Source organism: Camelus bactrianus, chromosome 29 (assembly GCF_048773025.1).
Source record: "Camelus bactrianus isolate YW-2024 breed Bactrian camel chromosome 29, ASM4877302v1, whole genome shotgun sequence".
In the NCBI taxonomy this organism is placed as follows: Eukaryota; Metazoa; Chordata; class Mammalia; order Artiodactyla; family Camelidae; genus Camelus; species Camelus bactrianus.
Genome location: NC_133567.1, coordinates 20,182,534 through 20,209,933, shown reverse-complemented (window position 1 = coordinate 20,209,933; position 27,400 = coordinate 20,182,534). Strand labels below are relative to the sequence as shown.

At 37.4% G+C, this 27,400-nt stretch overlaps 1 protein-coding gene and 1 long non-coding RNA gene across 3 annotated transcripts in view; one reads left to right on the top strand and one right to left on the bottom strand.

Annotated features, from left to right (window-relative positions):
• Nucleotides 1-27,400, bottom strand: part of LOC123615867 (uncharacterized) — an 82,192-nt gene that overhangs the window by 28,152 nt on the left and 26,640 nt on the right. The window contains exon 4 of one of the 2 annotated variants that reach the window (XR_006723667.2): nt 24,915-26,771. The exons of the other annotated variant lie outside the window; for it this stretch is intronic. This is a non-coding gene — a long non-coding RNA (uncharacterized LOC123615867). Of the gene's footprint in view, nt 1-24,914; nt 26,772-27,400 lie in introns of those variants that run through there. 2 annotated transcript variants of the gene reach the window in all.
• PMP2 (peripheral myelin protein 2) lies at nt 1,657-27,400 on the top strand. Its single transcript, XM_045514204.2, has 6 exons — nt 1,657-4,374; nt 6,251-6,495; nt 8,897-9,069; nt 9,286-9,387; nt 10,449-17,758; nt 27,229-27,400. The coding sequence occupies exons 2-5, from the start codon at nt 6,423-6,425 to the stop codon at nt 10,497-10,499; spliced, it is 399 nt and encodes a 132-aa protein (XP_045370160.1). The 5' UTR covers nt 1,657-4,374; nt 6,251-6,422; the 3' UTR covers nt 10,500-17,758; nt 27,229-27,400.

Genomic DNA, 27,400 nt, shown 5'->3' with positions numbered 1-27,400 from the left:
ACTCCCTCACATCTTCTCATTTTGCCCACATCCCCCTCCCAGATGATCAGGCAATTAGAATACAAAGAATAAGAACAATGGAACTGAAGGCATGTGCACTAACCCAGAGGGCAGAACAAGTCAGATCAGAACAATGTCTACCCAAACCTTTACACTGTCTTAATTATTGAAAAATATTTGTAAGATACAATCAAGGAAGTAATCCAAGTAAATTTACAAACATAATCAAGAAACTAAGTAACTTGGATAATAGATGATTAGAAAACCATCTGAATTTTTATGAATTTATTTTTGTTCCTTATGAAGTAAAGCTACACACACACACACACACACTTTTCACTCTGCTTCAAGTGATTTATTTTTAAGGGGTTCCTTTCTCTTCATAGGCTATAATGAGCGAATGACCAAGTCCTAAAGAGTGTTTCCTATGAGTCTTGCGCTAATGCCTGAAAAGTACAGCCTACTTTGATGCTGTTAATATTACTTTCTAAGAGGAAATGCAAATGAAGTAGAAAAAAAAATGGTGTCCAGCTCAGAAAGACACTGAAATGCAGAAATTCTGTCTTCAGTTCCCTCCCCAGTGGATGAGTAACCTCAGTTCTCAGGTGTTCTATTAGGAATAATGATGTGAAATCTCAGACTGGTCTTTGGAAAAGACGCTGTTCAAGTCTAGTAATAACAGAGTTAATTTCATTATTTAAAGGAATCACTAACTACTTCTTCTTTCTATGTATTGCCATTCAACGAAAGAAAAGCTATTAACTTCCTTTGGGCAGCATAAACAAAACTGTCACTATTGTAACCAAAAGATCAAATATCCGTTGGTGGCTGAGAAATTCCAAGACATGGTTACATTAAGAAGACAACTTTAAAGTCAGAAAGAGAAAGACAAATACCATACAATGTCACTTACATGTGGAATCTAACATATGACACAAATGAACTTATTTACGAAACAGAAACAGACTCACAGACATAGAAAACAAACATATGGTTACCAAAGGGGACAGAGAGTGAGGAGGGATAAATTAGGAGATAGGGACTAGCAGATACAAATTACTATGTATAAAATGGATAAACAACCAAGATCCTACTGTACAGCACTGAGAAATATATTCAATATCCTATAATAAACCATAATGGAAAAGAATATGAAAAAGAATAGGTATGTATAACTGAATCACTTTGCTGTACACCAGAAAATAACACAACATTATAAACCAACTATACTTCAATTTAAAAAAATAAAAATAAAAATGAAAGCAATTGATCTCAGCATTTTTAAGATGAGAGTAAAACACTGACTTGAAACATGAGAGAGGAAGTTATCAAACCCAAATTGCCACTGTCACCTTCTGTCAAATAGCTGTCTGGGCATCAGATACCCTAGTGACTGAGTGCTGAAGGTAAATAAGAAACTCCATAAGGCATCTTCCTACATGGAAATGGTTCGTTGGCTCTATTATGTCATTCTCATTGTCTTCGTCCGCAAATGATAAAAAATAATAATTGGTTATTCTGAAGTGTCTGTTTAATGTATGTCTTCCTAACTGGAGTATGAGGCCTATGAGGCCAGGAATTGTTGCTTTTTCACTTACCATGGTATCTCCAGTGTTATCGCTCTCAATAAATTTATGTTGAGTAATTATCTGCATGCATGCAGGTAAGAATATGTACAGTGAATCTTAGGATTATTTTACATGCGCTTTCCTGGTCTTGTAATAAGATTATGTCATCCTGAATATGGAAGGAACTACCTGCTTTTACCACTGACCAAAGGAATGACCAAATGAAGACATAGGGGCGGCGACTAAGTTTCACATGTAGGTGTGGCCCACAGCCTTGCTCTTTCCATGACTCCAGGCTATATAAAAATAAAAGGAAGAGAAGGCAGGGGAGAGGAGAGAGGAAGTTTAGGAGAATCATATTATTGATTATAAGCACTAATTTTAGATGCTTCCACATTTGTTATATGATTACATGCAAAGAAAAACTCTCATAAATAGAAAATTTCCATTTTCTTCATTCATTCATTCATTCATTCAGTTAACAAATGATTGCCTTCTGTATGTGCCTGGTTTTAAGAACTTGGAATATCACATGAGTAATATCATATGTTGTCCCCACGTACATGGAATCAAGACTTCAATGGATGACATACATAGTAATGAAATAATGTCTAAAATTAATAAAATTTAACTTATTAATTAATCACAGTAACCGTTCAGTGATACAAAAGATGATTAAATTGAAATCTAAAGGATGTCACCCCAAAGGTAGGACATATGATTGAGCTGAGAGTTAAGGTTGAACCATATGGGAGTAGTTGAACGTTCCAGGAAAAGAGAACGCTATGTGCAAAGACCTTGCTAGAAACAGAGTGGAAATCAGTACCTCCTTTTCTATTCTTTGGAATATTTTGTGTAAGGTTGGTGTTCTTTTTTCCTTAACTACTGTAAGAATTCATTGGTGAAGCTTAGAGTCCTGGAGCATCTCTGTGAAAGAAATCTGACTTACAGATTCAATGTTAATAGATTTGGGAGTATTTGCACTTTTACTTCTTGTATCATTTTTGGTAAATTGTCTTTTCCCAGAAATTTAAAAATTTCTTTTAAGTTTTCAAATTTATTGGCATGAAGTAGTCCATAATATTTTCTTATGATGTTTTTAATAACTATAGGGTATAGAAATATACCCATTTTTATACCTGCAATCAATAAATTTTGCCTTCTCTGTTTTAAAATCCATCTTGATAAAGGTTTGTCAATTTTATTATACTTTAAAAATCTTTTGCTTCTGATGATATTTTCTGTAATATACCTGTTTTTATTTTATTATTTTCTGCTTTGTTGATCATCTATTTCTGTTGTTTGCTGTTTCTTTTGCTTTTTGAGCATATTTACCTGCCTCTTTTGTTCTATTTATAAAATTAGCACTGTGTATGAAAATTAATAGAAATAAATTTAGATCTAGGGTGACGTTATCTTCTTTTGCAGAGTGTTTATGTTTGTATCTGACTGGTAGCTAGGTTCACTAGCTGTCCCACATCACACTAAACTAATTTTAAGAATTGAATTGGTATTATCCAGGTCTATTTCAAGTTCGTCTTTTCTCCTATGTTGCAGCCTTTCAAAGTCCCAAACTAAAATATGATGATTAACCAGGACTCTCCTTCATTGTTCCCCTAAACGTGTAACAGTGTCATAAGTGTCCCTCAGATTTTGCCTCTCATCTGTCTCTTGCAGAATTCATAGATCCCTAGAAGGGCAGTGGCCCTAAATATTAAGCCTGTTTCATCTGGCTCCTCTTTTCTCCCCAAACCCTAAACCCTTCATTTTTTTTTTATTTATTTATTTATTTATTTATTTATTTATTTATTTATTTATTTATTTATTTATTTATTTTGTTTGATGGAGGTGCTGGGGATTGAACCCAGGACCTCAAGCATGCTAAGTATATACTCTACCACTGAGCTATACCCTCCCTCCTTTTCCTTCTTTATCTCTCTGATATCTTGAAGAATTTTTTTTTTTAATTTTGTCCATTTTTTCTACATGTCACAGTTGGAAAGGTAGCTTACCCTCCTCATCTATCATGAGGAAGCGAAAATTCTAAAGTTTATTTCATATTTTATTGGTTATTTTTCCTAGTCTTATATTATGTGATTTTCCTGCCTCCAATTATTATCACAATATTTCTGTTTTGCAAATAATTTCAGACTCCCTGGAATTAAAATTTCTTGCTTCAAGCCTTTATCAAGTCACAAATAGAATGGAAGTTCCCTGAGGGCACGGAATTTTGTTTAATGATGTGTAACCAGCACCTTGAAGCCCTAAGCAGGCACTGAATACTTTTGCAGTTGAACGAATGAAAGGATTGGAGTCAGATCTTTGGCATTCAAGTAGGAGATCATGAATTCTTTGTTCTTATGCTGCAGTATTATTGCTTTTCCAAATATACAATTGGATATAGCTTGAAGACAGATGTAAGGGATATTTACACGACATGTTACATAGAGCAAGCATTCCTTATCCATTTTGTTTCGACTTCTGGATGTTCTTTTCAATGTATGATTGAGGTAGCTTCCTTGATCTTAACAATTTATAAGGGCAAAAAAATCAGTGAAAGGTGAACTTATAGCTTAGAGTGCCTAGAACCACTTTATGAGCATTTAGTTTACATGTAAGTATATGTGTCTTATTACAATGTTGTTCTGATATTTATTTCCCATCCTTTCTCACTAGGATATTGATGAATTCCTTATCTGGGAGTGACTTAATGTCTCCAGCCAGGATCTTCTCTCACTGCTTTGATCCATGCCTGTGACTCACACATGGGTCTCAGAGTTTCATCTTGGCCAATTCCAGAAGTCAGGTACATTGCTGACGAGCCTAAAATATAAAATTCCTTTCTTTGTCTAAAATTGCTTCAAAGTTATAAAACTTGCCAATATATAGATCACTGTGTATATTTTAATATCTATTTCTCTGTGCAAAACAAGGACCGCTGAAAATCCATGCAGCTCTCCTGGGTGAGCTCCTCCAGGTATGAGGGTTCAGCTCAGGTGGGAAGGTTTGAGGGCTCTTTGTAGATTTAGGAAGAACACCTAAACTTTTGAAGACACAAGTCATAGCATTGTTCATTTTAAAAGTGTTTTGGATAAGGAAATAGCACATCCACTCATCAAAAGCCCCCTCTTTCAAGCTGTTCCTTCTGTCCCAGTACAGAGTACTCCCTCCAGTTACATGCTCTTGGGTCCAAGATTGGGTTAGCTGGTTAGGAATTTCTCTCCTCACCGTTTCATTTCTACCTTGAGTTATCCAGGCACGAGCAACGTAAGATGACACTTGGGCCACTGTGTATGATTCTACGTTTTTGACCCCACGTGGACCCTAACCACATAATTGCAATGGTTACGGTACAGCTATGGCAGTAGTAACCTGAGCCCCGAAGGTCAGTGATTCTACCTGTTATGAGTAAATTGATCATGAGTTGATTTCATTACTGCTAAGAGTGCCCACCTGTGTACTAATTATATACAACCTGGTAATATCAGTTGTCTCCTGGCCAGTATTAATGTCATTGTGGAAACCCTGCTAGGAAAGTATATGGCGGCTACTTGATATACCCAAGAGTAACACTTATATTTGAAGTGGTTTTATATTTGCTCCCCTTGGTCCAAGACTGGGGTTCTGATGTATCCTAATAGCCTGGGTGCCTCATCTCTTGACTTTTCACCTCTCTTGCTTTTTAAGCAAAGAATGAGTGCCTCCATTCAGTCACGGTGACATCAGTATTGTCTGACCTTTGGCCAGAGCCTCCAGCGCAGAAGGTGTAGCAGGTGCAGTACGAGATGATGGTCTAACATTCATGTACTGACAAACAGTACCAGGCTGAAATACTACCTCTCCTTATTCAAGTTTTGGGAGCAAGTTACCCAGCCTCCCTAGCTCCAGTTTTCTCATTGGTAAAATGCATATAATAAGAGTGCCTTATTCCTGGAGTTGTTGAGAGGATTAACTGAAATAATCCATAGTAAGCACTTAGCACAGTGACTGGTCCATAATGGGCTCCCAGTATACATTTGTATTATTTTTATAGAAAATCCTTTCTCTTTATAAAACTGGAGATTTCTTGAAAGGACTTAAAAAGTCGTTGTATTAGCCAAGAACCTGCTTAATTCGAACCTAAGGTTTTTTTTAGATGAAAATCTTTGCTGTGGTCAAAGAGCGTGTAATAGGGCTGCTTCTTGTTCAGCCATGAATGCGATTTCTGTGCTCTGCTGTGAGAGACCGACCGTATTGTCTGCCCACTCTGCCGGCCTCGGATATGCGAACTATGCTGAGCCTCCCTCACCTATGAATACGTCCTCACACTGCTCCCCTGCATTTCTCTCCCACAACATATTTGAGGCGGTTAGCACCATTCTCGTGGACATTTTCCTCCTCTTTCTTCTCTTTCAATAAGAATTCTTAATTGTGCAGACTCAGGATTGAGAGTGAGCGAGATGCCTAAACACACACACACACACACACACACACACACACACACTCATTCATTCATGGTCATATAATTTAGTGTGTTAGAAGACTCAATTCATAGACTTTTTCCTAAAGAATTAAGGACCTAAACGCTTCTTAAAAATGTAGGGTCAGAAAAATTTGAAGGTTCAAGTAGTACTGTCGTTGATTTTGTATAAATATTTTTGGAGACTGAAGGAGACATTATGTGGGGTTTTCTTTTGTCCTAGTGGATGATTGAAGAGCCATTCATTGCCCAGTCCTGACACTGCTTTTCCCCATTGGGTCTCTGTGAGAGTCACGTGCTCTGGACATCTTTGAAAAGAATCTTCTGAGGCTTCAGCGTTTCACTGAAGTCTCCTGAATCTCATCTGCCACTGTGTTGAATCCTCACCCATCACAATGACCAACAAATTCCTTGGCACCTGGAAACTTGTCTCCAGTGAGCACTTTGATGATTACATGAAAGCTCTGGGTAAGAAATGTTCTTTGCTGTTCTAAGTGAGAGGATCCTTTCTGAGAAAGATGTGTGACTATTTCCTTCTAACTCCTTTTCCAGGAGTCTGCGAAAGTTTGCACAGGCTGAAGTATAATCCTCTTCTGGAATTAATCTCCTGTTGTGTCAATCAGCTAATTTATTTGCATTTTGTTTGTGGCAATTTTAATAGATTTCAACTCAAAATAAGAGCTGCTTAAATGTGTGGAACTCCCACTAATTTCGAAGGCAGTTTCATGTCAATAGGGCTTTGGTTTCAAACGTAGAAGAAAGAAATCTTAGAAGCTTAGTCAATCCATTCTTGGCTTTCCTGAAAGTCAGTTGTATAAGAACTAATGTGCTCATGAAATAAAGAGTTGCATATACTAACGTTAATAGAAAACCTCAATTTAAAATTTGGATGCTTATCTAAACCTGAGATTTTCTCTCTTTACCTCTAGGTTGTCTGTTATTGCATAATTATGTAGATACAGTTTGTAAAAAGTAAATTCTTTAAAGAGCAGGATGTTCACAGTCTAAGAAAGTCACTGAGAGAAAAAGAATTGGGTTGTGTCAGTGAATTCAAACTCAGCCACATTAACATCAGTCTTGTCCGGAGTTGCGACAGTGGATGGAGATGGAAAGTCTAGTCATTAGTACGTCAACTGTATTTGATATTATTTCTAGGGAATGTTCCACAGATATGAGCACAACAGGTCTGAAGAGTCTTTAGACATTTCCAGAGCTGTATAAATAAGTAGAGAGTGGAGCCCATGACCTCAGTTTGCCATGCTCGTCAAAGTGTCTGCAGCTTCATCTGTTCAGAAAGCTTACGAGAAGGATTCTATTTTTGTATAAAATAAGCAAGATCATGTCGTGTTTGCCTGAAAAACCACAGGAATTAGTAGGAATATATCTATCTATACTATAAGATTGGCTAAACTTATGAATTTCACTTTACAGCTTAGGAAGAAGCAAAATATAACAAAGTCCATAAGGAAGTCTAGGGAAGACTCCCTAATTATGTCATTTTCAAAGTTTAGAGTGCATAGGACACCTGGGGATTTGGCGAAATGTAGATTCTTAGGCTCTTTTGAAGAAATTTAGTTGAAAAACGTTGTCTTAAAACATATCAAATAACGAAAGATCAATCAAAATTAGAAGAAAGAGTACAGTTCACAATTACTTATTAGCTCTAACTCTCCACACATCTTTATGTATATATAACTATAATTATATGTATTTATATATAAGTAGTTTTTTCTTCACATATCTCTCTCATTTGACACTTTTATTTTTCTGCATATGTATTTCTATAATCTTAAGTCATATAGTATTACTGCTTGAGTCTAATTTTGTTTTGTTTCCAAATGGAGAAAAAAATTTTAATTATTTTATTTATTCATCCATAAAGAATAAAATAATGCCATTTGCAGCAAAATGGATGGACTTAGAGATGGCCATACTAAGTGAAGCAAGTCAGACAGAGAAAGACAAATATCATATGATATCATTTTTATGTGGAATCTAAAAAAATGATGCAAATGAACTTATTTACAAAACAGAAATAAGCTCATAAACATGAAAAACAAGCTTATGGTTACCAAAGGGGAAAGCGAGAGGCAGGAGGAGGGATAAATTAGGAGTTTGAGATAAGCAGATACACACTACTATATATAAAGTAGATCAACAACAAAGATCTTCTGTATAGCACAGGGAACTATATTCAATATTTATAACAAGCTGTAATGGAAAAGAATCTGAAAAAATATATATATATAACTAAATCACTTTGCTATACACTTGAAACTAACACAACATTGTAAATCAACTATACTTCAATTAAAAGATTATTTTATTTCTCTACGATCATTTGTAAATGGTGCAGATAGATTTAGGGGCCACAGCAAAATTTCAGCAATGAGATTCTATCAAGGATATGGAGGGGAGATTTTTCCTATATCCATAACATGTTATTGAGGGAAAAAAATCATAGAACAGCATGTATAGGTCTCATTTGAAAAATATGTCTCCAACATTTATATATACAAACTAAACATGTCTGGAGTGGTCCATACAAAGCTATAGTTAGTGGTTTTTAATGGAGCATGAGAATGGACGTGGTAAAAGTAGATGACTTGTATTTGCATATTGAGGCTAAACACTTTTATCTTTAAAATCTGCAGACATTACTTTTGTAATAACAAAACTTGAAATATTCAAGTCCATGGACATGTGTTTCCATTAGGTGGTGAAGCATGAGAAGAGGTCCTTAGCAGTAAGTGATACTACGAGCCATCTCCACACCTGGGGCACAGTGGACTGTAACATGTGGCCACCCATAGTCTCTCCACATATGTTCTCTTGATCAGTATAATTCTAACACTGTCTTGATTTCCAGGCGTCGGATTAGCCACCAGAAAACTGGGAAATTTGGCCAAACCCAGAGTGATCATCAGCAAGAAAGGGGATATTATAACCATAAGAACAGAAAGTACCTTTAAAAATACAGAGATCTCCTTCAAGCTGGGCCAGGAATTCGAAGAAACCACAGCTGACAATAGGAAAGCAAAGGTAAACTTTATTGTTTCTCTTCGAAGTTGGTTCTATCCACTGCTTTGAGAGAGAGGATTACCCTCGCAGGTATTTGAAAGGATAGACCACTCCATTCTGTTGAAAATGAATGTGCCTCATGAGACATCTATCATGAAAATGATTCAGTACTGAATCAACTGCTTCTTTAATCAACTAAAGTCCAAGCAAGTCAATTGTGTGAACCTGTCTTTGCAGAGCATTTTAACCTTGTCGAGAGGCTCGTTGAATCAAGTACAGAGATGGGATGACAATGAGACAACAATAAAGAGAAAGTTGGTGGATGGAAAAATGGTAGTGGTAAGAATATTTTTACTCTAAATACAGAAATAATTATATTTAAAAAAATTGGTTATATTATTTTTAAAATATTCTTTTTTTTTTTCTTGGATAAGAATGGCTGAGAATAAAGTCAGAATTAATGTTTGGATGATATTTAAACTATCAAGACTCAGCCATAGTTACTTCAATTTCAGATTCAAGAGTTCAGAAATGGCAAAGCCTATTTGTTGTTTTAGAAATAACAACACCTAAAAATGATAGCAAAGATAAAAAAATGTATGGATAAGCCTCATCAGTTTGGACTCACAAAGAGAAAAGCAAGTCTAAATTTTAAAAGCAAAGCACATTTCCAAAGGGTCCATTGTTGAATACTTGTAGATATCTACAGTTTTTTGTTTTGTTTTCAAGAATCCATAGTAACTTGGACTAAACCACGCCAATAATTCAAGCTGAGCTCATTGGAGACCTCTTGTAATTGGCAGATAAAAAATGATGGCAAAGGTTATATGAGATGACCTGTAACTATGTTTTTAAGTCTCAGGTCCTATTCTTACTATTTAACATAGACATTGATAATAAATAGATTCATGTAGTGTTTTGAATATTTCTTCCTTCAGTACAGAGAATCTTATCCTTGGCTGCACAACAGACTTATATGGGGAGTAAATACCAATATGGGGGCCCCAACACAGATCAACTGAATGCAAATCTCTTAGGGGAGGAGGAGCCATCGGTATTTTTAAGTGTTCCCCCAGATAATGCAAATGTGCAGATAGTTTTGAAAATAACTATTTTAATAGATTTAAATCTGTACAACTTATGCATAAAAACTTGCCACTTAAAAAAATACCTGTGCCATAACGTAGATCAACTTTAAAACCATTTCTCCTATTTCAATGGTCGTGATTCTGAATTACCGGAAACTGACACACTGATATTTGGGTTCTTTCTGAGTTTAATCCTATGAGTTTGCTGACATGTCTGTTATAAATTGTCTGTTACAATGTCTGTTATAAATTACAAATTTGTTGTGCCCGAGTTTGAGTTTTAGCTATTTAGTTAATCTCTCTTTTTTTAAGGAATGTAAAATGAAGGACGTGGTCTGCACCAGAATTTATGAGAAGGTCTGAGAAAATCATTTCCTCACTGAAGTGACATTTCATCATTTGAAGTTGGAAATCAACTGTTTCATTGGCGAAGCCTGTCTACACTGCAGTTTGTTGGTTTCTTTTTGCTTTTGTCTTAATAGATCAGATAGGCAAATGCCTAAACTGAGGATTAATCTAAAATTCAGTGTTACTTAAACATTTTCAATGGGTATGCAAGTCTCTACTCAATTAAAGTATGTATATTGGGCAGACCTAAAGGGTTGATAATGTCATTTAATTATCTGTGAAATTCTAACCTATGTTGTACTTTGTATGTTTGAAATGGTCATAAAAGGAAAGAGTAGGATGGTAAAAGGAAGTAAGTATATTGATTGGGGTAGCAAACTCAAATCCCTTCAGGGGCCAGGAGAATGATGGGGGAGGAGGACCAGAAGTGAGGCAAGCTAGAATAAGGAGCTGTTTTAAAATAAGGAGTTCTAGCTTTACTCTGCTCCAGCCAACTTAAAAATTGAGGGTTAATTTATGGACAGAGAAATGCAGATATTAAAGATAAAGTTTGATCCATTATGACAAATGAATGCAGTCATATAATTCACATTCTGATCCAGACAAAGTACATTTCCCTAATCCCAGGATGTTTTCTTATGCTCCTTTCCAGTCAATGTCCTGCTCTATCCTTGTTACAAGAAAAGCAAGTAGTGATGTAGTTTCTATCACTGTAGATTAGTTTTGCCTGTTCTCAAACTTCATACAAATGGAAGCATACATTATGTATTCTTTTCTGTTGCTTTTTTAAAGACAGCATACTGTTTGTGAAATTCATCCATATTGTTGCATGCTGCAGTAATTTGTTCCTTTTTATTGCTGAGTAGTGTTCCATTGCATGAATAGATCACAATTTATCCATTCTCCTCTTAAGACAACTGAGCTATTTCCAGTTTTCAGCTTCTATGAATAAAGCTGCTATAAAACATTCTTGTACAAGGCTGTTTGTGGAAATATGAAATCTTTTTCTTTTAAATAAAGAACTAGGCATGGAATCACTGGGTCCAGTAGATTTTTTGACAGGCAGGAATAGGGGACCACTGCGCCCAAGGAATAAAACTATTTCAGGTATATTACGTGATTGAGCAAATGAGAAGATGTACTGATGTTGTTAGGAGCTGGAATTTTCCCTCCGGAAACATACAATACAGAAGAGGGAAGGTGAGAAGGAACAAAATGTGAATGGATGGGAATATATGTAAATTCATATGTATGTGTATGTGGATACACATATATATATATTTTTAGTTCTGTCTGCCTACAGAGCTGAGAAGCAAAGACACCTCAGTATGAATGGGTACACCCAGTGCCCAGAGCTTGGTGTCTAATATGTTCCCCACCAAAAAAGAACGATGGTTCCTTGGAAAAATGGCTGATTCTGATGTGAGATAAGAGTATAGCTATAACATAAGCCCAAAATATCTTGTTATGCCAGAAAGTAAGGAAGTGTCCCTCCTTATATTAGAGACAGAGTCACCTTGAAGGTGCTCTCAATGGGCCAAACCTGGGACAATTTGAGAAACAAAATAATACAGAAAATATAAGTTATAAAACACTGAGAGAAAAATAAGAATCCTTTGGTAAAAGTATAGCTCAGTGGTAGAGTACATGCTTAGAATGCATGAGGTCATGGATTCAATCCCCAGTACCGCCATTAAAAATTTTTTAAAAATAAATAAAAAAGTAGTTAATTTAAAAAATAAAAAAATAAAATAAATAAGTAAATAAATAAATCTAATTATCTTCCCTCAAAACAAAAAAAAAATAAAATACCTTAGAAGGGAGGGTATAGCTCAGTGGTAGAGTGCATGCCTAACATGCACAAGGTCCTGTGTTCAATCTTCCCTCCCCACCCAGAAAAAAAGGAAAGAATCCATGAATACATACTGGGAATGAGAGAGAAAGAGGGAGAGGAAAGAGAGGGAAATGTCTTCCTTACAGTAGAATGCCATAGACTGAAATTTAAATGTGGAAAAAGTACTGGAATTGGAAAAATCATCATTTTTCAAACATCATGGTAAACACTGGCTCAGGCAAGAACTGTCAATGGATGCCAAAGCTAGAGTTAAATTTTGATTAGGAGCAGGATATTAATTTGGTCTTAAAATATCTCTATACAAATTGCTTATTAATCATAAGGGAAAAAATAATAACCACGCAGTGGAAAAAGTGGACAAGCTCGTGACTGACTAATCAAAACCCACCTCACCAATGAGGGTATGTGAAAACCACGCATCTTCAAAAGTGATACCCAGAGAAGGAGACAACATGGCTTATGCAGCATCCTGGCCTGGAATCCTTATTTGGCTCTAATCATAAGGAAACAGCAGGCAAATTCCAAATGAGGAATGTTCTAGTAAAAAAGGGAAGGGGGTGTTGATTGAATTCTCCAAAAATGTCAGTGTCACAGCAAACAAAGGCTCTGTGGAAATGCTCCAGATTAAATTATATTAAAAACACCCAATGACTAAATGCAGTAAGTCTTCCCAGACCGGACGCTGTACCAGAGATAAAATGAATGCTCCAAAGGACAACATTAGGTTAATCCGTAAGTTGGATCTTAGGTGGTAAATTAAATAGAAATGTGTTATGATTATGTAAGAGAATCTCTGTATTTTGGGGAAATATACACTGAACAATTTGGGGGGTAATAAGCCAGAATGTATATAATTTACTCTCAAAAATTTTAGAAAAACGTAGTGTGTGTGTGTGTGTGTGTGTGATACACATTATGCACTTAAATAGAGAGAGTAATTGATAAAGGAAATGGGATAAAATTTAAGGACAGATCTAAGTAAAAGTTCTATGTGTTTTCTTTGAATTAGTCTGATTCTTGAAATTTTATGCAAGTTTGAAGTTATTTCCAAGCAAATGCTTTCAGGCTACACTTGATAAGTCCCTCTCCGCCTCTGGGCATTTTGTCAACATGTGTCTGGGAGGCATCATAACCAAGGGGTATGTGTGTGTGTGTGTTTGTGTGTGTGTGTGTTTGTGTGTGTGTGTGTGTGTGTTTGGCTCCAGCCGGATAAAGCCATAAAAAGGAGCACTTAAAAACTATGGCGCTATTTTTAGAGGTTTGTGGTAATATGACTCACTATAAAATGCATTCCTCATTAAATATAGTGGCAGTATTATACAAAAATCATGGGTACTTTTGCTTTCATAACAGGAAAAGTGGAACCACACTGATAATGAGGAAGACAAGATAATTATTTCAGCAGGTGATACATATTGCTAGATTTGAAAAAGATTTTCAAACAACCAGAAGAGAGGAGGGGGGAAAAAAAAAAAACGAGTTCTGCAGTATATAAAAATAGTCTCAGAAAATAATTTGGATTCTCTAATTATTTTTGATATAAGCTGGGTAGAAGTAGTCAGACTGCCTAGTTCAAATTCCAGTTTGCTACTTGCTAGCTGTGTGCCATTGGGCAAGTTACTTAACCTCTCAGATCCTCAGGGTCTTTAGCTGAAAAAATGGAGATAATAATTGAACATGCCTCAAAGAGTTGGGAGTAAGAAATAGGTGAATACATGTAAGAAATAAGTTAATACAAGTGCTTAGAACAGTGCTTGGCACAGGAAAAGCAGGATAGAATTGTCTTTTGTTATTATTATTTATCTAGTGATGCACATGATATTCAAATAGATCATTTGATTATAACTCAAAATAAAAAGAACTTCACAGGATCTCAGAGCTGTTGATGTTGATTTGCACACCAAGTGACTAACTTTATTAAGAATATTATTTTCATAAAAATAAAAACAATCAAGAAGCCTATTAAGATGAATCCACCGATACACTAGAAATTGACACAACATTGTAAACTGACTACACTTCAAAATACATATATATATATATATATATATATATGGAAAAAGACAAATCCACAGAAAAGCCATCAAACATTGCTACATAACTCTGCTAATCTCAGCAACTTTTTAAAAAGGCAATTGATGATTATCTACTCTAACCAAAACAAATCCTAAATAAATGCATTTAATCCCCAAAGGACGAGCACCTTACGTGATGTTAATTCTCCTAGAAGTCACCCTCCAGTGTGCTGGAGTTGGCTCCAATTGTCTCGTAAGACCTGATAGCTGGATTTTCAGGAATTCGGCAAGCTGTTTGTTAAACCCTTGGTAATGTGAAATCAGCTGTGGTGAGAATATTTACACCAGGGGAAAAAGCAAAACACAACCAATGAGAGATTTGTTCCTTGAGGAGATGGTTTTAAACACTCACTAGCAAAAGCACTGCCTAGAAGTAATATAGCACATGGATTTTATTAGTAAGTCTTAGTTTCATGTTGACTGGTATATTTCCAATTCTTGGCTAAAGATTTACCTGGTGATTTCTTTAAAAGACACTGGCTTAGCTTTTGGATAATTTCTTCTAAACATGGTGGTACATTCCCTAAATACGGCTGCACATTAGAATCATCTGGAAGTTTTTAAACATCCCAGTATCAAGACTGCACCACAGACCCACTGAGCCCTAATCAATGGGTGATGGGTGAGACCCAGGCATCAGCAGTTTTCTTAAAACACCCCAGGAAATTCCAGGGTGTGTCCAGGTTGCCACTGTGCCAAAGTTTTTCAAAATTAGACATTTAATGTAGTCTCTTATGTGGCTTTCAACTAAAGTGGAGTGAAAGGTCATCAAAGTCAGGAGTACCAAATGTCCCTAGGGTAACCCTCAGTAACAAAAAGTAGTGGAAATACTACCATAAAATCAACTCAGATGTAATCAAGTCCTTTGTTAGGGAAGCAAGTGTTTACCTCTTATCTTTGTTATTTCCATGGGAGGCAACATACTTGGCCGTTATCCATGACATATGGAAAAGTGGAGTTTTAAAAATAGCAAAATGTGGGTCAATAGGGAAAACAAAACAATAAAATAAGGATAAACTTTCACAAAATGTAAATCATCTTTCAGCAGAATTTAGAAAGTAAGGTCAAATTACTCAAATTTGGGACTAAATTTTGGAAAAGCGTTTTTCCTATTTTTCTATCGATTAAAAAAAAAAAAGATGAGTGATGGAATGGATAATTCTCAGGTCCCAGTTATGCTGATTGGAATTTGGGCACTACCAACTGAAGCATAAAATCCTCCCCTAAGTAACTGACTGTTGAGCAACAGCTTTAATTGGTCTACCAGTGCCAGGTGAATAACCCAGCAGGACAAAAGGATTGATGCTTCTGCAGTTAAAAGGCTTTGAAAACTGGATCTGTGACAAGTCTAAGTTTCACATTCATTAAAAAGACTGAATAATATCACTCCCTTGTTGAAAGTTGAGATGGACGTGAATTTTTGCACAATCTGGCCTTTGGTTTAGGGTACTCATTCTTGGTCTTCTACAATTGCATTTTTCAGATTATTAATGATGCATTAATTATACAGTATACATTATACAGTAATTATACACTGCATTAAGTTAAAGAGTGTACAGTAAGTCGATGATAGCATTCAACTTTAGGATTCACAGAGTAAATCACCAGCGGGCTTGTATTTCCCTGATGTAATTTGGAATCTGAAGAATATTTACTACCCTTAAAGCTGGTAAAAATTTAGATTTTTATTAATTTATTTCAGTCCCATCTTCCTCAGCTAGATCATATGCTGTTGAACGTAATATCACATAAGTTGCTTTGTGTCCATGAAAGCTTCCAGAAAATTGCTAGGTCACCGTGACTCTTAATGAAATACCTGACTGATATGGGAAGGCGCAGGCATATTTGCATATGTGCATATTTCCTGTGTTAGAGAAACAATGGGAATGTAATAGAAAGGATCCTGCAAGTACAGAGGAAAAGCAGATTGGAGCCTTGACTTTGCTGCTTAGAACCTGTGTAGCATTATGTCACAAAGTCTAACTTGCAATTCCCTCATTTGTACAATGGGGGTGATAATGGCCACCCTACACATTTGATGTGGGAGGACAAAATATGTGATGCCTATGAAAGCGCTTTGTAAAATGTAAAGCATTACTCATACGTAAACTGTTATTAGCATGTCTGTCCCTATGTCATACATAAACATGAATACTTACATGCAGGTATTTTTGTTTTTTGTTCTTGTATAACAGTGTTCCAAATAATGGCTGTGTATAAAACTGTATGTATGTATCAGGTTTGTAAATGATGAGTTGTAAAAAAAAATAAAGTGAATGATGTCAAATATACTGTCTTGATAGATTCCACTAATAAAGGGAATCAGAATAGATAAGATACCTGAGCATCTGAAGTCATGGGCTTGGATCCTGGTTCTACTGCCCCACAGCTGGGTGACCTCGTGAAACTCCTTTACCATTGCATGGTCCCCATTTCTCCATATTTTGTCTGATTTTTTCTTTTTTTTGAGAGGGAGGTGATTAAGTTTTTATTTATTTATTTACTTTAATGGAGGTACTGGGGATTGAACACAGGACCTTGTGCATGCCAAGCACACACTCTACCACTGAGCTATAACTTCCCCCCTCATTTCTTCATCTTTAAAAGGGGCTCTGATCTGGATGATCTAAGATCTGAATTATTTCTAAATTTTGGATCATGATATAGCCTATAATTGGCCATTTAATATTAAAATAACCTTACAATGTATGCAAACTTTTCTATTTTTGATAGCTGCCTGCTTTCCAAACTTCAAGAAATTCCATGTAGACAGAGATAATAATTTTATCCCCCACCACCCCACCCTATTTCCCGTCCAGTGGATTCCTTATCATCTTTCAGGAGACATCAGTCCCCTGCTGAATTCTCTGACCTGTCTCGGAGGAGGAGAATTTAATAACTCCCTTCACTGTGTTACACAGCAATGTAGCACTTTATCGACAGCTACAATTCCAGTCTGAGAGCTCCATTGAAGACAATTTTAATTTAAAATATTTTGATTTAAAAAATTTCCAGCTCAGTGTTCAACTCGTAAAGAGGCTTTGGAAATGTTTGCTGAAGAAGTAAATGCATGAATGAGTTCCACTTTGCCAGCTCTGACCACAGTCCCCTGCACACAGAGCGGCCCCATCTATGCTGAGTTTGAAAATAAACAGATGGTTAGATTCTCACACAGCCTAGTCAAGGCAAATCCGTTTCTTAGGAATTCTACAGACAATGAAAAACAACGAGATGCCATTTTAACAGGCTGCCACATCTAACTTTCCCTTCTTTCCTCTTCACGTGGCTGGGTCTGGAATTTTCAACTATAAACAGGAAACCTGTCCTGCTTCTCTGTTTCTCTGGTAAGTCACATGCATAACCCAGAGATAGTGAAATACCTGATTTAACAGATTTCCTGTTAAATTCCTGATCCCACAAGAAAGCCAAGGGATTTTTCTTGTTTAGAAATCATAAAAGACAGGCGAGTCCATGAATTGGTAATATGATTAAGATTTATTTCCACGTGTAACATGGAGTAGAGATTCGAACTACCATTTCCAATTGCACACTCAGTATCTAATATGTACAGAGTTCATGTTGATTTTATTTTTAATTTGTTATTTTTTTTGTTTTTGATTGAAGTATAGACAGTTACAATGTGTCAGTCCCTGGTGTACAGCACAATGTCCCAGTCACGCATATATATGCATATATTTGTTTTTCTATTCTTTTTCATTAAATGTTATTACAAGATATTGAATAAAGTTCCCTGTGCTATACTGAAGACATTTCGTGTTGATTGTAGATTTTTGAATTGTTGATGCAAGTGCAAAAACATTTGAGTGGGAAGGACACAGGAAATAGTCAGAAAAGCACAGAAGAAAACTCCTTTCAGTTTTCTGTGTATTGGGGAACTGTGTCTAGAATTCCTGCAGGACACATCAGAAATCCACTCAGTCTTCCTGCTGACTTATGTCTATTTTATTGGGTCAGCTGGTAGATGTGTGAGGTCACTTTTGGTCAGACTTTTCTACAACCAGCGAATGTTTAAACTGAAGCATCTTTGCCTCCTTTCAGTCATCAGTAGGTAGTGGGTGAGAAATGGAGAGAAGGTATTTGAAATAAGTCCCACGGAAACACTGAAATAACTCACAGGTGAACAGAAAGGAAAAATAAATCTACCTGGGGAAAATAGAAAGAAGGCAACATCGTCAAATATTCCACTGAGTCTATCACTATTTGTAGTATTTACTCAGAAAGTAAAAGTACGATCCATAAGCTAGAAGAACATGAAGTAATTTCCCCTCCTCAGGTTTCTTGACCCCAAAAAATACAGTGATAAAATTATAGAAAAATTCTATACAGTAATTGTTAACAACACCACCTTGAACAAGCAAATCGCACTCTAAATTCAAGGGGCGGAGACATTCATTCAGCAAACATTCTTACTGAAGAAAGATGAACGGGAAAAAGGTCCAGCCTTCAAGTAACTCCTCAGTGAGTGCAAGGCGCGGTGAGATGCGGAGGCAGATAACTGTTGAGGGAGGTCAGTTGAGAACAAAACTAAAACGTTAATGAGTTTCATGTTGTTCTTTGAGGATAGGTTTAAGGAAGGTAGTTGATAGGATCTGCTTAAGCACGAACGTGGAGTGGTGCTCCGCTCTACCATTCACTCTTCTTTATTAAGAATGATACCAGAAGGGCAAAGACGCCACCTTAGACGTTGCCTCACTGCATTTCTATAGTGTGGGCATTCATAACACAACATAACATAACGTAACACAACAGTTCTCTGACGACAGCTGTGTGACAACTGCTGTGCGGCTCAGCAGGGCCCGCTGTGCAGGGTGAGCTACCTGCCTGCCTTGTGATCACTGAACGGGATGCCCTGGGGTCTCAACGCTCATGATAGTCTCCTACCTGCTTGGCTGGCTGTCTCATCACCAGTCATGACCAAGCAGATCTGGCAAGATCAGGGCTAAGTACAAGGGAACTCATTCTGGGATAAAAGGGACATCAGGCAGGGTCCCCCCCCCCCCTTTTTTTTTTTTTTTTTTTTTGATAAAGTGGAAACCCTTATGACACTCAGTGTGGGTCTTTCCTGCTTTTACCAAATTATGTTGGTCTGGGAAGCCACTTAAGTACAAAGTTCAAATTCTGCTTTTTTAAATAGTCAACATGATTAGACATTAACTGAAGGAGTCAGTTAATGAGGAGGAGGCTGAACCAATATCAAATTATATTTTCAGTTTTTAAAAAAATAATTTAATTAAACTTACCCCTGCCACCTTACCTATGTACATTAATAGGATAGTTCTGGAAATGAGAAAAATCCTTTTTATATAACAATGCAGACTAAGTTGTTTTAGCTTGCACTTTTCAGTGTTTTAAAAATATTCTTTTTTTTTTTTTTTTTAATGTCTATTGCCAAGCATCAGATGGAGCACAGGAAAGATTTCTTTCTGCCCATATTGAGAGTTTAAAGTAGGGTGCAGAGGGGAGAGTGTAGCTCAAACGGTAGAGTGTACTCTCAGCATGCCCGAGGTCCTGGGTTCAGTCCCCAGTACCTTCATTAAAAAAATCAATCAATCAATCAATCTAATGACCCCCACAAATTTTAAAAAATAAAAAAAAATTAATAAGCAGAGTGCAAATAACTTGACAGAACCCACAACACTTTGTGAAGAGCAGGTCCCAAGCAATTTAGTTCAGATAATTTGGTCCCTTACTGGCCAAAAAATCAAAGCACTTCCTGCAGGGATGCTATACCAACAGTGCTGAAAGATAAACTGAGGCATATTACAATTTTTAAGATTTTATTGGAGAAAAGTAGATTCTAATTGGGTAGCACCAAACTGGAAGTGGTGGGGAGCCCTCCACCAATAGGAGCTTAGAGAGAAGATGTGGAAGCAAAGTGAAGAAAGCACTTGATTGGCTGTAACTTAACCACTTGCCTTCTTTGGAGAAGCCCAGTTGGCTGTTCGTGATGGGGTGTCCTTAGGTTCCGATTTCTTAACCTTGAGATGTTTACAGGTTTAGCCTGTTTTGTTTACATGGGCTGCTAAGACATTAGAACCCCCTCAGTCGAATGGTCCCTTTGTTTAATTAATTTAACCACATATATGGAATGAAGGAGAGGGAAAAATTAATTTAAAACGGTTTAGGATGTTTTTAAATAGTTTTGGGAGGAAAGTTGTGGAAATTTCTATCACTTCTCCTGAGTAACATAAAGAGCAATTTTAGTAGGCAATTTCCCCTTTTCTATTTTACTCTGCCTAGGTAAAGAAAGTTAAATAATAATTTATTGAGTTTGTACTATGAACTAGGCACTCTGCTTGGTGTATTGTATACATAATCCTACTCTATTCTTACAATAACCTATCAGGTACGTCCTTGTAAAGAATTCCTGCTTTATAATAGGGCCACTGGGGCATAGAGTGGTTAAGACCTTGTTCAAGGTCATGCAACTGTCAAGTAGGAATTTGAATCAGGTAAGCTTCCTCAAAGCCAGTGCTCATAACCACCACACATACAGCCACATACTAGGTTTCTCTCATTTGCCTATCAAATATGATTACTAACTTGCATTTTTTAGTCAGTTTAAGCTAAGCTGAACTATAAAATAGCTTAAATAGCTTAAGCTGAGCTATTAAAAACACTTTCAAAAATTTTGTACTGTTTGATTCTTTTCTACTTCTAGAACTAAGTTTAAGAAAATTTTCAAAATGTGTCAGTGAGAGAAATAAAGGAAAAAACAGATTTTTAGAACATTTGTATAAGAGTATATTATGCAGCAATTTCAAATAATGACATAGGTCTATAATTACTGACATGGAAAGTTGACCTCCACATATGTAGTTGAGATTCACTTACAAACTGAATTCTTTTCTGATTTCCTTTTTTAACATAAAACAACAAGCCAAAGAACCCTATCAGTTATTGGTGTAAAATAGATATTTCACTGAATGTTCCCCTGTAGGGAATTTTAACCAAAATTCTGGTGATCCAAGTGGAGTGACTAGGTAAGCAGCAAATCTTAGACAATGGTGCCTATGCAAACTTTATGCCTTTTTAGCTATATTACAAATCATAACAGCACATTTTTAGGAGTGGTTATTTTGGTAGCCAACAAAGAGCCAAGATGTGAAGGAAAAGCTGGGCTGGGCTAACAAGATAACTCACAAGTCTAAGTATTGGAATACTGATCTGAGTTCTGCTGGACTAACTTGTAAATCTAAGTTAATTAGTGTTGGTTTGCTGTTCATGTTTTTTTGCTAGCCAGCTGGATTTTCAAAGACACATATCTGGCTTTGGAATGTTGTTTTGCTGCCTCCCCACCTCCACTTTTGTGATGATAATGCTGCTAAAGCTGTTCCATGCCTATTGGCCGAATACCCCAAGCTTGTACTTTACCCTATAAAACCTCATGCGCACGTCTTGGAGGTGCTCAGAGCTTCGGAGCAGAAGCCCCTTTGAGCCCGCCGGCGTAATACATCTGAGTACTCCAACCCTCCGAGTGGTGCTTGTTTCTTTGCTGGCCTGTCGTTTCCGTAACAAAGACAGCACTTTATCTCAAAAAAAAGGGCAATGGTTGCATATTTGAACTGGCTCAAGAACACATATATACCATAAACCTAAGCCTTTACAGAATTATTGCAGTATTTCAAGAATTTCATCATCGGCCCTTTGTTTGGAGTCATTTGTCATAAAGTTATTTCCTTCTTGACTTTTCCACCCCTTTTGAGGGCCAGCTTTTACAAATAGCTATAAATCAGAGGCGTCAACTCAGAAACACGGAAAATTATTCTCACTCATGGCAGGCCACCAAATCACTGTGCAAATGCCAGAAGGAAGTCATTTGGTTCTAAATGTGAATGACAAGGATTTTAGTTCACAATGTCCAATCAAGACATGTTATCCATTATCCTAGAGTCCCAAGAGTATACTCTTTAAATATGGCTAAGTTCACAGAGGTTAATGATCTTATCTTCACTGGATCAGCTCCCAGTTGGCAGAACACAGACTGCTTCTTCTACAAACTGAATTTCCCGTTTGCTCCCATGTAGGTAGAAGATCACAAGCAGGGCTGGCATGTTCCTAATTGTGCCACAGTTTCTTCTATGTATCTCTTGTGCTAAATTAACTCCCTGAGAAATACGCTTAGTTAAGAACAGCAAACCATGCTCAGATACTTAACAGTATTAGCAGAAAGATTTCTTAAGCTACTATTACATTAACTCATTTCACCAATATGATACCAAGAGGCAAGGATGGAGGACACAAAGGTTCTGCCTTCATCACTCCCCTCCCTTGTGTTACCTCCTCCCATTTCCTCATTCGTTTTGATCCCTTGAAACTCAATGTGCAGTCAGTCTATGGAAAAGCAGTTTGAGCTCCCCTAGGAGCTTGCAGAAATGCAGGCTCTCAGACCCCACCCAGATCTACCAGATCAGAACCTGTACTTAACAAGACCTTCCAGGTGATTCTTGTGCCCTCCTAAAGTATATTTCATACTGCTGACAGAGAAATTTAGAACATTAATCTTTTTTGATATTTTCATCGCTAAATCTCCACAACATCTGAGAAATTAACAATCTAGAATCAACCCTCTTCCCTGAAGCCAATGTAAGACAAATAAATAACAATCGACATTTAAGCTTTTACAACCCACAAAAGACTTTCATAATAATATCCATTTGATGCTTGCAAGTATCTTTGATACACAGGTAGGTGTTACAATTCTCATTTTATAAGATTAGGAGATTACGGCTGTTGAAAGTTAAGTGATATGTTCCCAAATCACACACAACCAGTTTTCTGACTCCAAGTTTAGTGCTCCTTTTGCTACTATGCCACTATGATCGGACATAAGATCTAAAAACAGAAAGGCAGGTGAGGAGAGGAAATCTAGGACACAAAATAGATGTAGAAGTCACTGGGAAAAAGTTGATGGAAAATTGATTACATAATTTGTGGCCACCTTATCTAAGATTTCATCCCCCGAGGAAAGGGATGTATAAATAAATCTATTAGATTTTCTTGAAGATATTCAGCCTCTTCCTGATCAGAAGCTAAACATAATCATGAGCAAGGGACGACAGGAAGACAAATTGTGCTCCTCTAAGTGCTTTCCCTGCCGGCAGTTCTCACAAGCACATCAGTAGGAACCAGCTGGGGGGCAGGCAGTCAAGCTGCACAGCCCCGCCCTTAAGTCTTCTAGGAAATTTTCAGCACCCCTTTCTACCTAGTCCACCTCAGTTTCACTTCAGACAATCAGATAGGCTATGATCACTGTCTTTTCTGAAGATATTTCTTTCTGGGTAAAAGCCACCTTTGCTTTATTTATATTTCTGCATTTGTCCAAGTTTTTCCAAACATAGATTATCCTTCCCACATAGGAAACTTGCAACTTCACTTTTTGGAAGTTCCTCATTGGGAAAAGACAAGCAACTATTTCCAAGAGAAGTTTCTCTTCCAGAGCCATTGCCAGGCCTGGTCACTGACCTGCCTGAGCTGACAGCTCATGTCCCACCAGGTATGAGAGCCACACGGCTCCGGCGAAATGTCAAATCCTTCCCTGGAAACCGTAGCCTCTGTGCCTAGGGGTTCTGTTTCAAACTGTACTCACTCCTTGGGCAGATCATCCATTAAAGGACAAAAGAATCAGAACATCTTTAAAATGACACATTTCATTATGAAATCTCTTTCGTCTCCCCCCTCTTCCCCCCTGAGAGTTTCAAGGTGAAAGGTGATTTGACCATTTAGGAAGTTACTGAGTGAGTTTGGGAATGCAAACCTTCTTGATAAAAATGTTTTCCTCAATATCTGAAGAAAGGGTCAGCACACAAAAGCGGTGGTCAAGGTTCCAAACCATATCTTAAGCCTCTGTAAGTGAGGGGATGCCCTGAAAGCACGGAAGGGCTGACGCACAGCAATGTGCTTGCTAGACGTGATTTCCCGACGTAGCCGGGCAGGACTCCCTGGGGGTTCAGGCTGTGAGAGCGCCAGACACTCAAGATGGAGAAAACAATCCTGCTGTAAATCCAGCGGAACTAGGAATGGGTAATTCCTCCAATTAGGAATTAAACACATTCCCCGTTCAATATGGGAGAGACAGCATTTCCATTAAATTAAAGCGAGATCTGTTTTAGGAACACTCAGTTAAAAACTGGAAACAGCTAGGATTACTTAGATAAGCTTAAAAATGAATCATGTCCTAGGATTTTTACTCTTTACATTTCAGTAATTTGTTCTATACGCTATTGAAATACGTTGTTCTAGCAGCTTCTATATATTTGATCGCAGTCATCAAAGCTTTGGTACCTGGTGTTGGTCTGCTTTTTAATGATGTTATTTAACTAATTCAAAAAATAATGGAAGCTACACTGAACATGAGGCAGCTTGGGTCACCATTCTAAACTAGGGAGACTTTTCAGAGGACCGTGCCACAAACATGGTGGTTCTTATTGTTAACCTTACCATGTATGTTGAACATGTCAACATATTTTCTGCCCCAGATCTTTGTTTCCATGTCTGCAATTACCTTCTCCCTCTTCTTTCCCAGTCTGGTGTCTTCTCCTCAAGTCTCTGCCTTAATGATGTCCTTTAGAGACACCTTCCTGGAACACGTTATTTGAAGTCGAGACCCCTTGTTATTCTTATTAGCCTCTGATTTAATTATTTTAGGGCTTTTACTATTTGTTATTCTGTGTTTTGTTTACTGGTTTATTTCCTGTCTCCCCAGCAGCATGCAGAGTCTTAAGGGAAGGAATCTTGTCTGCCTTTATTATCTTTGCATATCCAGCTTCCGGTCCAGAACAAAGTAGATGCTCAGTAAATACATGTTGAATGAATGGCTGGACGTTGGACTTTTTCTAATCTGTTTAAAGCTTTAATCATTTTCTGGCTCCATTTTCTTCATCATTCTAGGTATCAGAAAAGCAATCATTTAAACCAACATAAGAGGAGTGGTCATTTTTATTTCATCAAGACTCCTTCCCTTAAATCACACTACTCAGGTCCCACCACTTTTAAGAACGTCCTTAACTAGAGAAGTAACCTTCAGTAAGGCATCAGATCAGCCTCCATTCCCCTAAGTGTCTGAAACTGTGCAAATTACATCAACATGTAGTTCTGCACACAATTCAGGAGCCAAGTGACCGTGCATATTGCAGTATGACTCAAACTAATCACGATTGTATGTTGGAGTGTCAGTTTTATGCGGTGTTGCACTAGAAGACATTATCAAACTGTGTTCATTACAAATTCTTCCTTTACAGTCCTTTCCCTTAGAGCAGAGTCACTCACCCAAAGCTTTAAATCTTCTATGATAGTTCTTAAACTTTCCTGGGTCAGCGCTCCATTGAGAAGCTGATGAAAAATATAAACTCTTTCCCACAGAAAGGGATGTACATATGTTTACACTCATAAAACTCTCCACACCATTTCAGTGCATTCGTGGACCTCGCCTGTGCAATGGGCTCCAGCAGATTACATCCACCCAAAGGGTTTTCATGCCTTGGCTCCATTTTAGAGACATAATTAAAGGCTGGTGAGAAGGCAAGTAAATGTTTCTGCTCCTGCTCTTTGTAGTCTTTCCCAGTAACTGAACCACTGGAACAGAACAGCAGGGTGGAGTCCATACCTGATAACCCAGCGCAGGAAAAAAGCTGTCATTTCTGGAATTTTTCCACAACCTGGGAGAACTAGTGTAGAACCAATGAATTGGCTGTTGGCCAATTTTTATCTGAACAGAACCTCAGGCTCAGGCATGCTTTTTCAGGAGATAAAATAATGCTGTATCATTTCTCTACTAGCTCACCATGATAATTTCCAGATTTGATTTCCCAGAAACAAAAGTGTGTGAGATATTTCTCCCGCTAAGGCTGGATTAATACAGAATTCCAAAATTTACGTTCCCTAGAGGGTAATGGAGAAGCAGGAACTATTCAAAAATAATTTTTGTAGCGTTTAAATATCCCACCCACTTCCGTCTGGAACCGCTGTTCTCTTCGAGCATGTGTTGTGATTCACCCTTTGACCCAGAGTCTACCCCCTGCCACAGGGCTTGATTGTGCCTGGCTTTCTCCTACAAAGTATCCTTTTGTGATTAACCAATAAGAGAGGGTCAAAGGGCCATAAAGAGACTATGGATCCATCTAATTCACTATTAACACTCATACTGAGGACTGGCCTTTGGTGGTGGAGGGGTTTGGGGGAAGGTGAGGTTTCTGGAGATTTAAAATTCACTTCGAAGCCCCCACATTGGAGGTGAGCTCTTGCTCCTGCCAACTGTATCTGGAGTGTCTCAGTTCATAAACAGAAGAGGTTCTATCTGTTGATTGGATGATTTCCATGCCACTGCTGAGAAGAAGTCTAGAAAACACAGAAAAAATTTGGCACGCTTTTTCTTTTCCTACCATTTTGAGAAAATATATCAATGTTGCCTTCCCAAATGCCAAAAAAGTGTCGAGCGCCTACATCTTACTGTTTTAAAGATTTCCTTTGTCTGTCTCATTTTATAGTCACATCAGAAAGTATTTCCATTTCATTTTTTTGTTTTGTTTTGTTTGTTTAGGACTTCGTTGCTTACCTATTTTATCTATAGTAGTTTGCCATTTGTTTTGTCTAATAACACCACCACAAGTCAATTTCTCTGTTTCCCTCTGACGACTACCCCATCTCTACCCTGTGTCTTCTGATCAAGCAGCCCTATTAGCTCTTTCAATACACAATCATCCTCCGAGCTCTAGTCACTCTGCATCTGTAAGGACTGTAGGCCATCTCTCAAAAGGTGAGATAATAAAACCTTGACTCTCTTCCTTTGGTTCAGGAAAACATGCCCGGAGTTACGCAAAACCCCAGAGGACTCTTTAAAGCTGTCTGCCAGAAGTCATCATCATCTGCCCGGTTGAATTCTCAGCATCCCTCATCGCATCAGGCAGGCGGGAACAATACCCCCGCAGCTGCAGAATCAAAACACACTCCTACTGTTTTTTGTTATT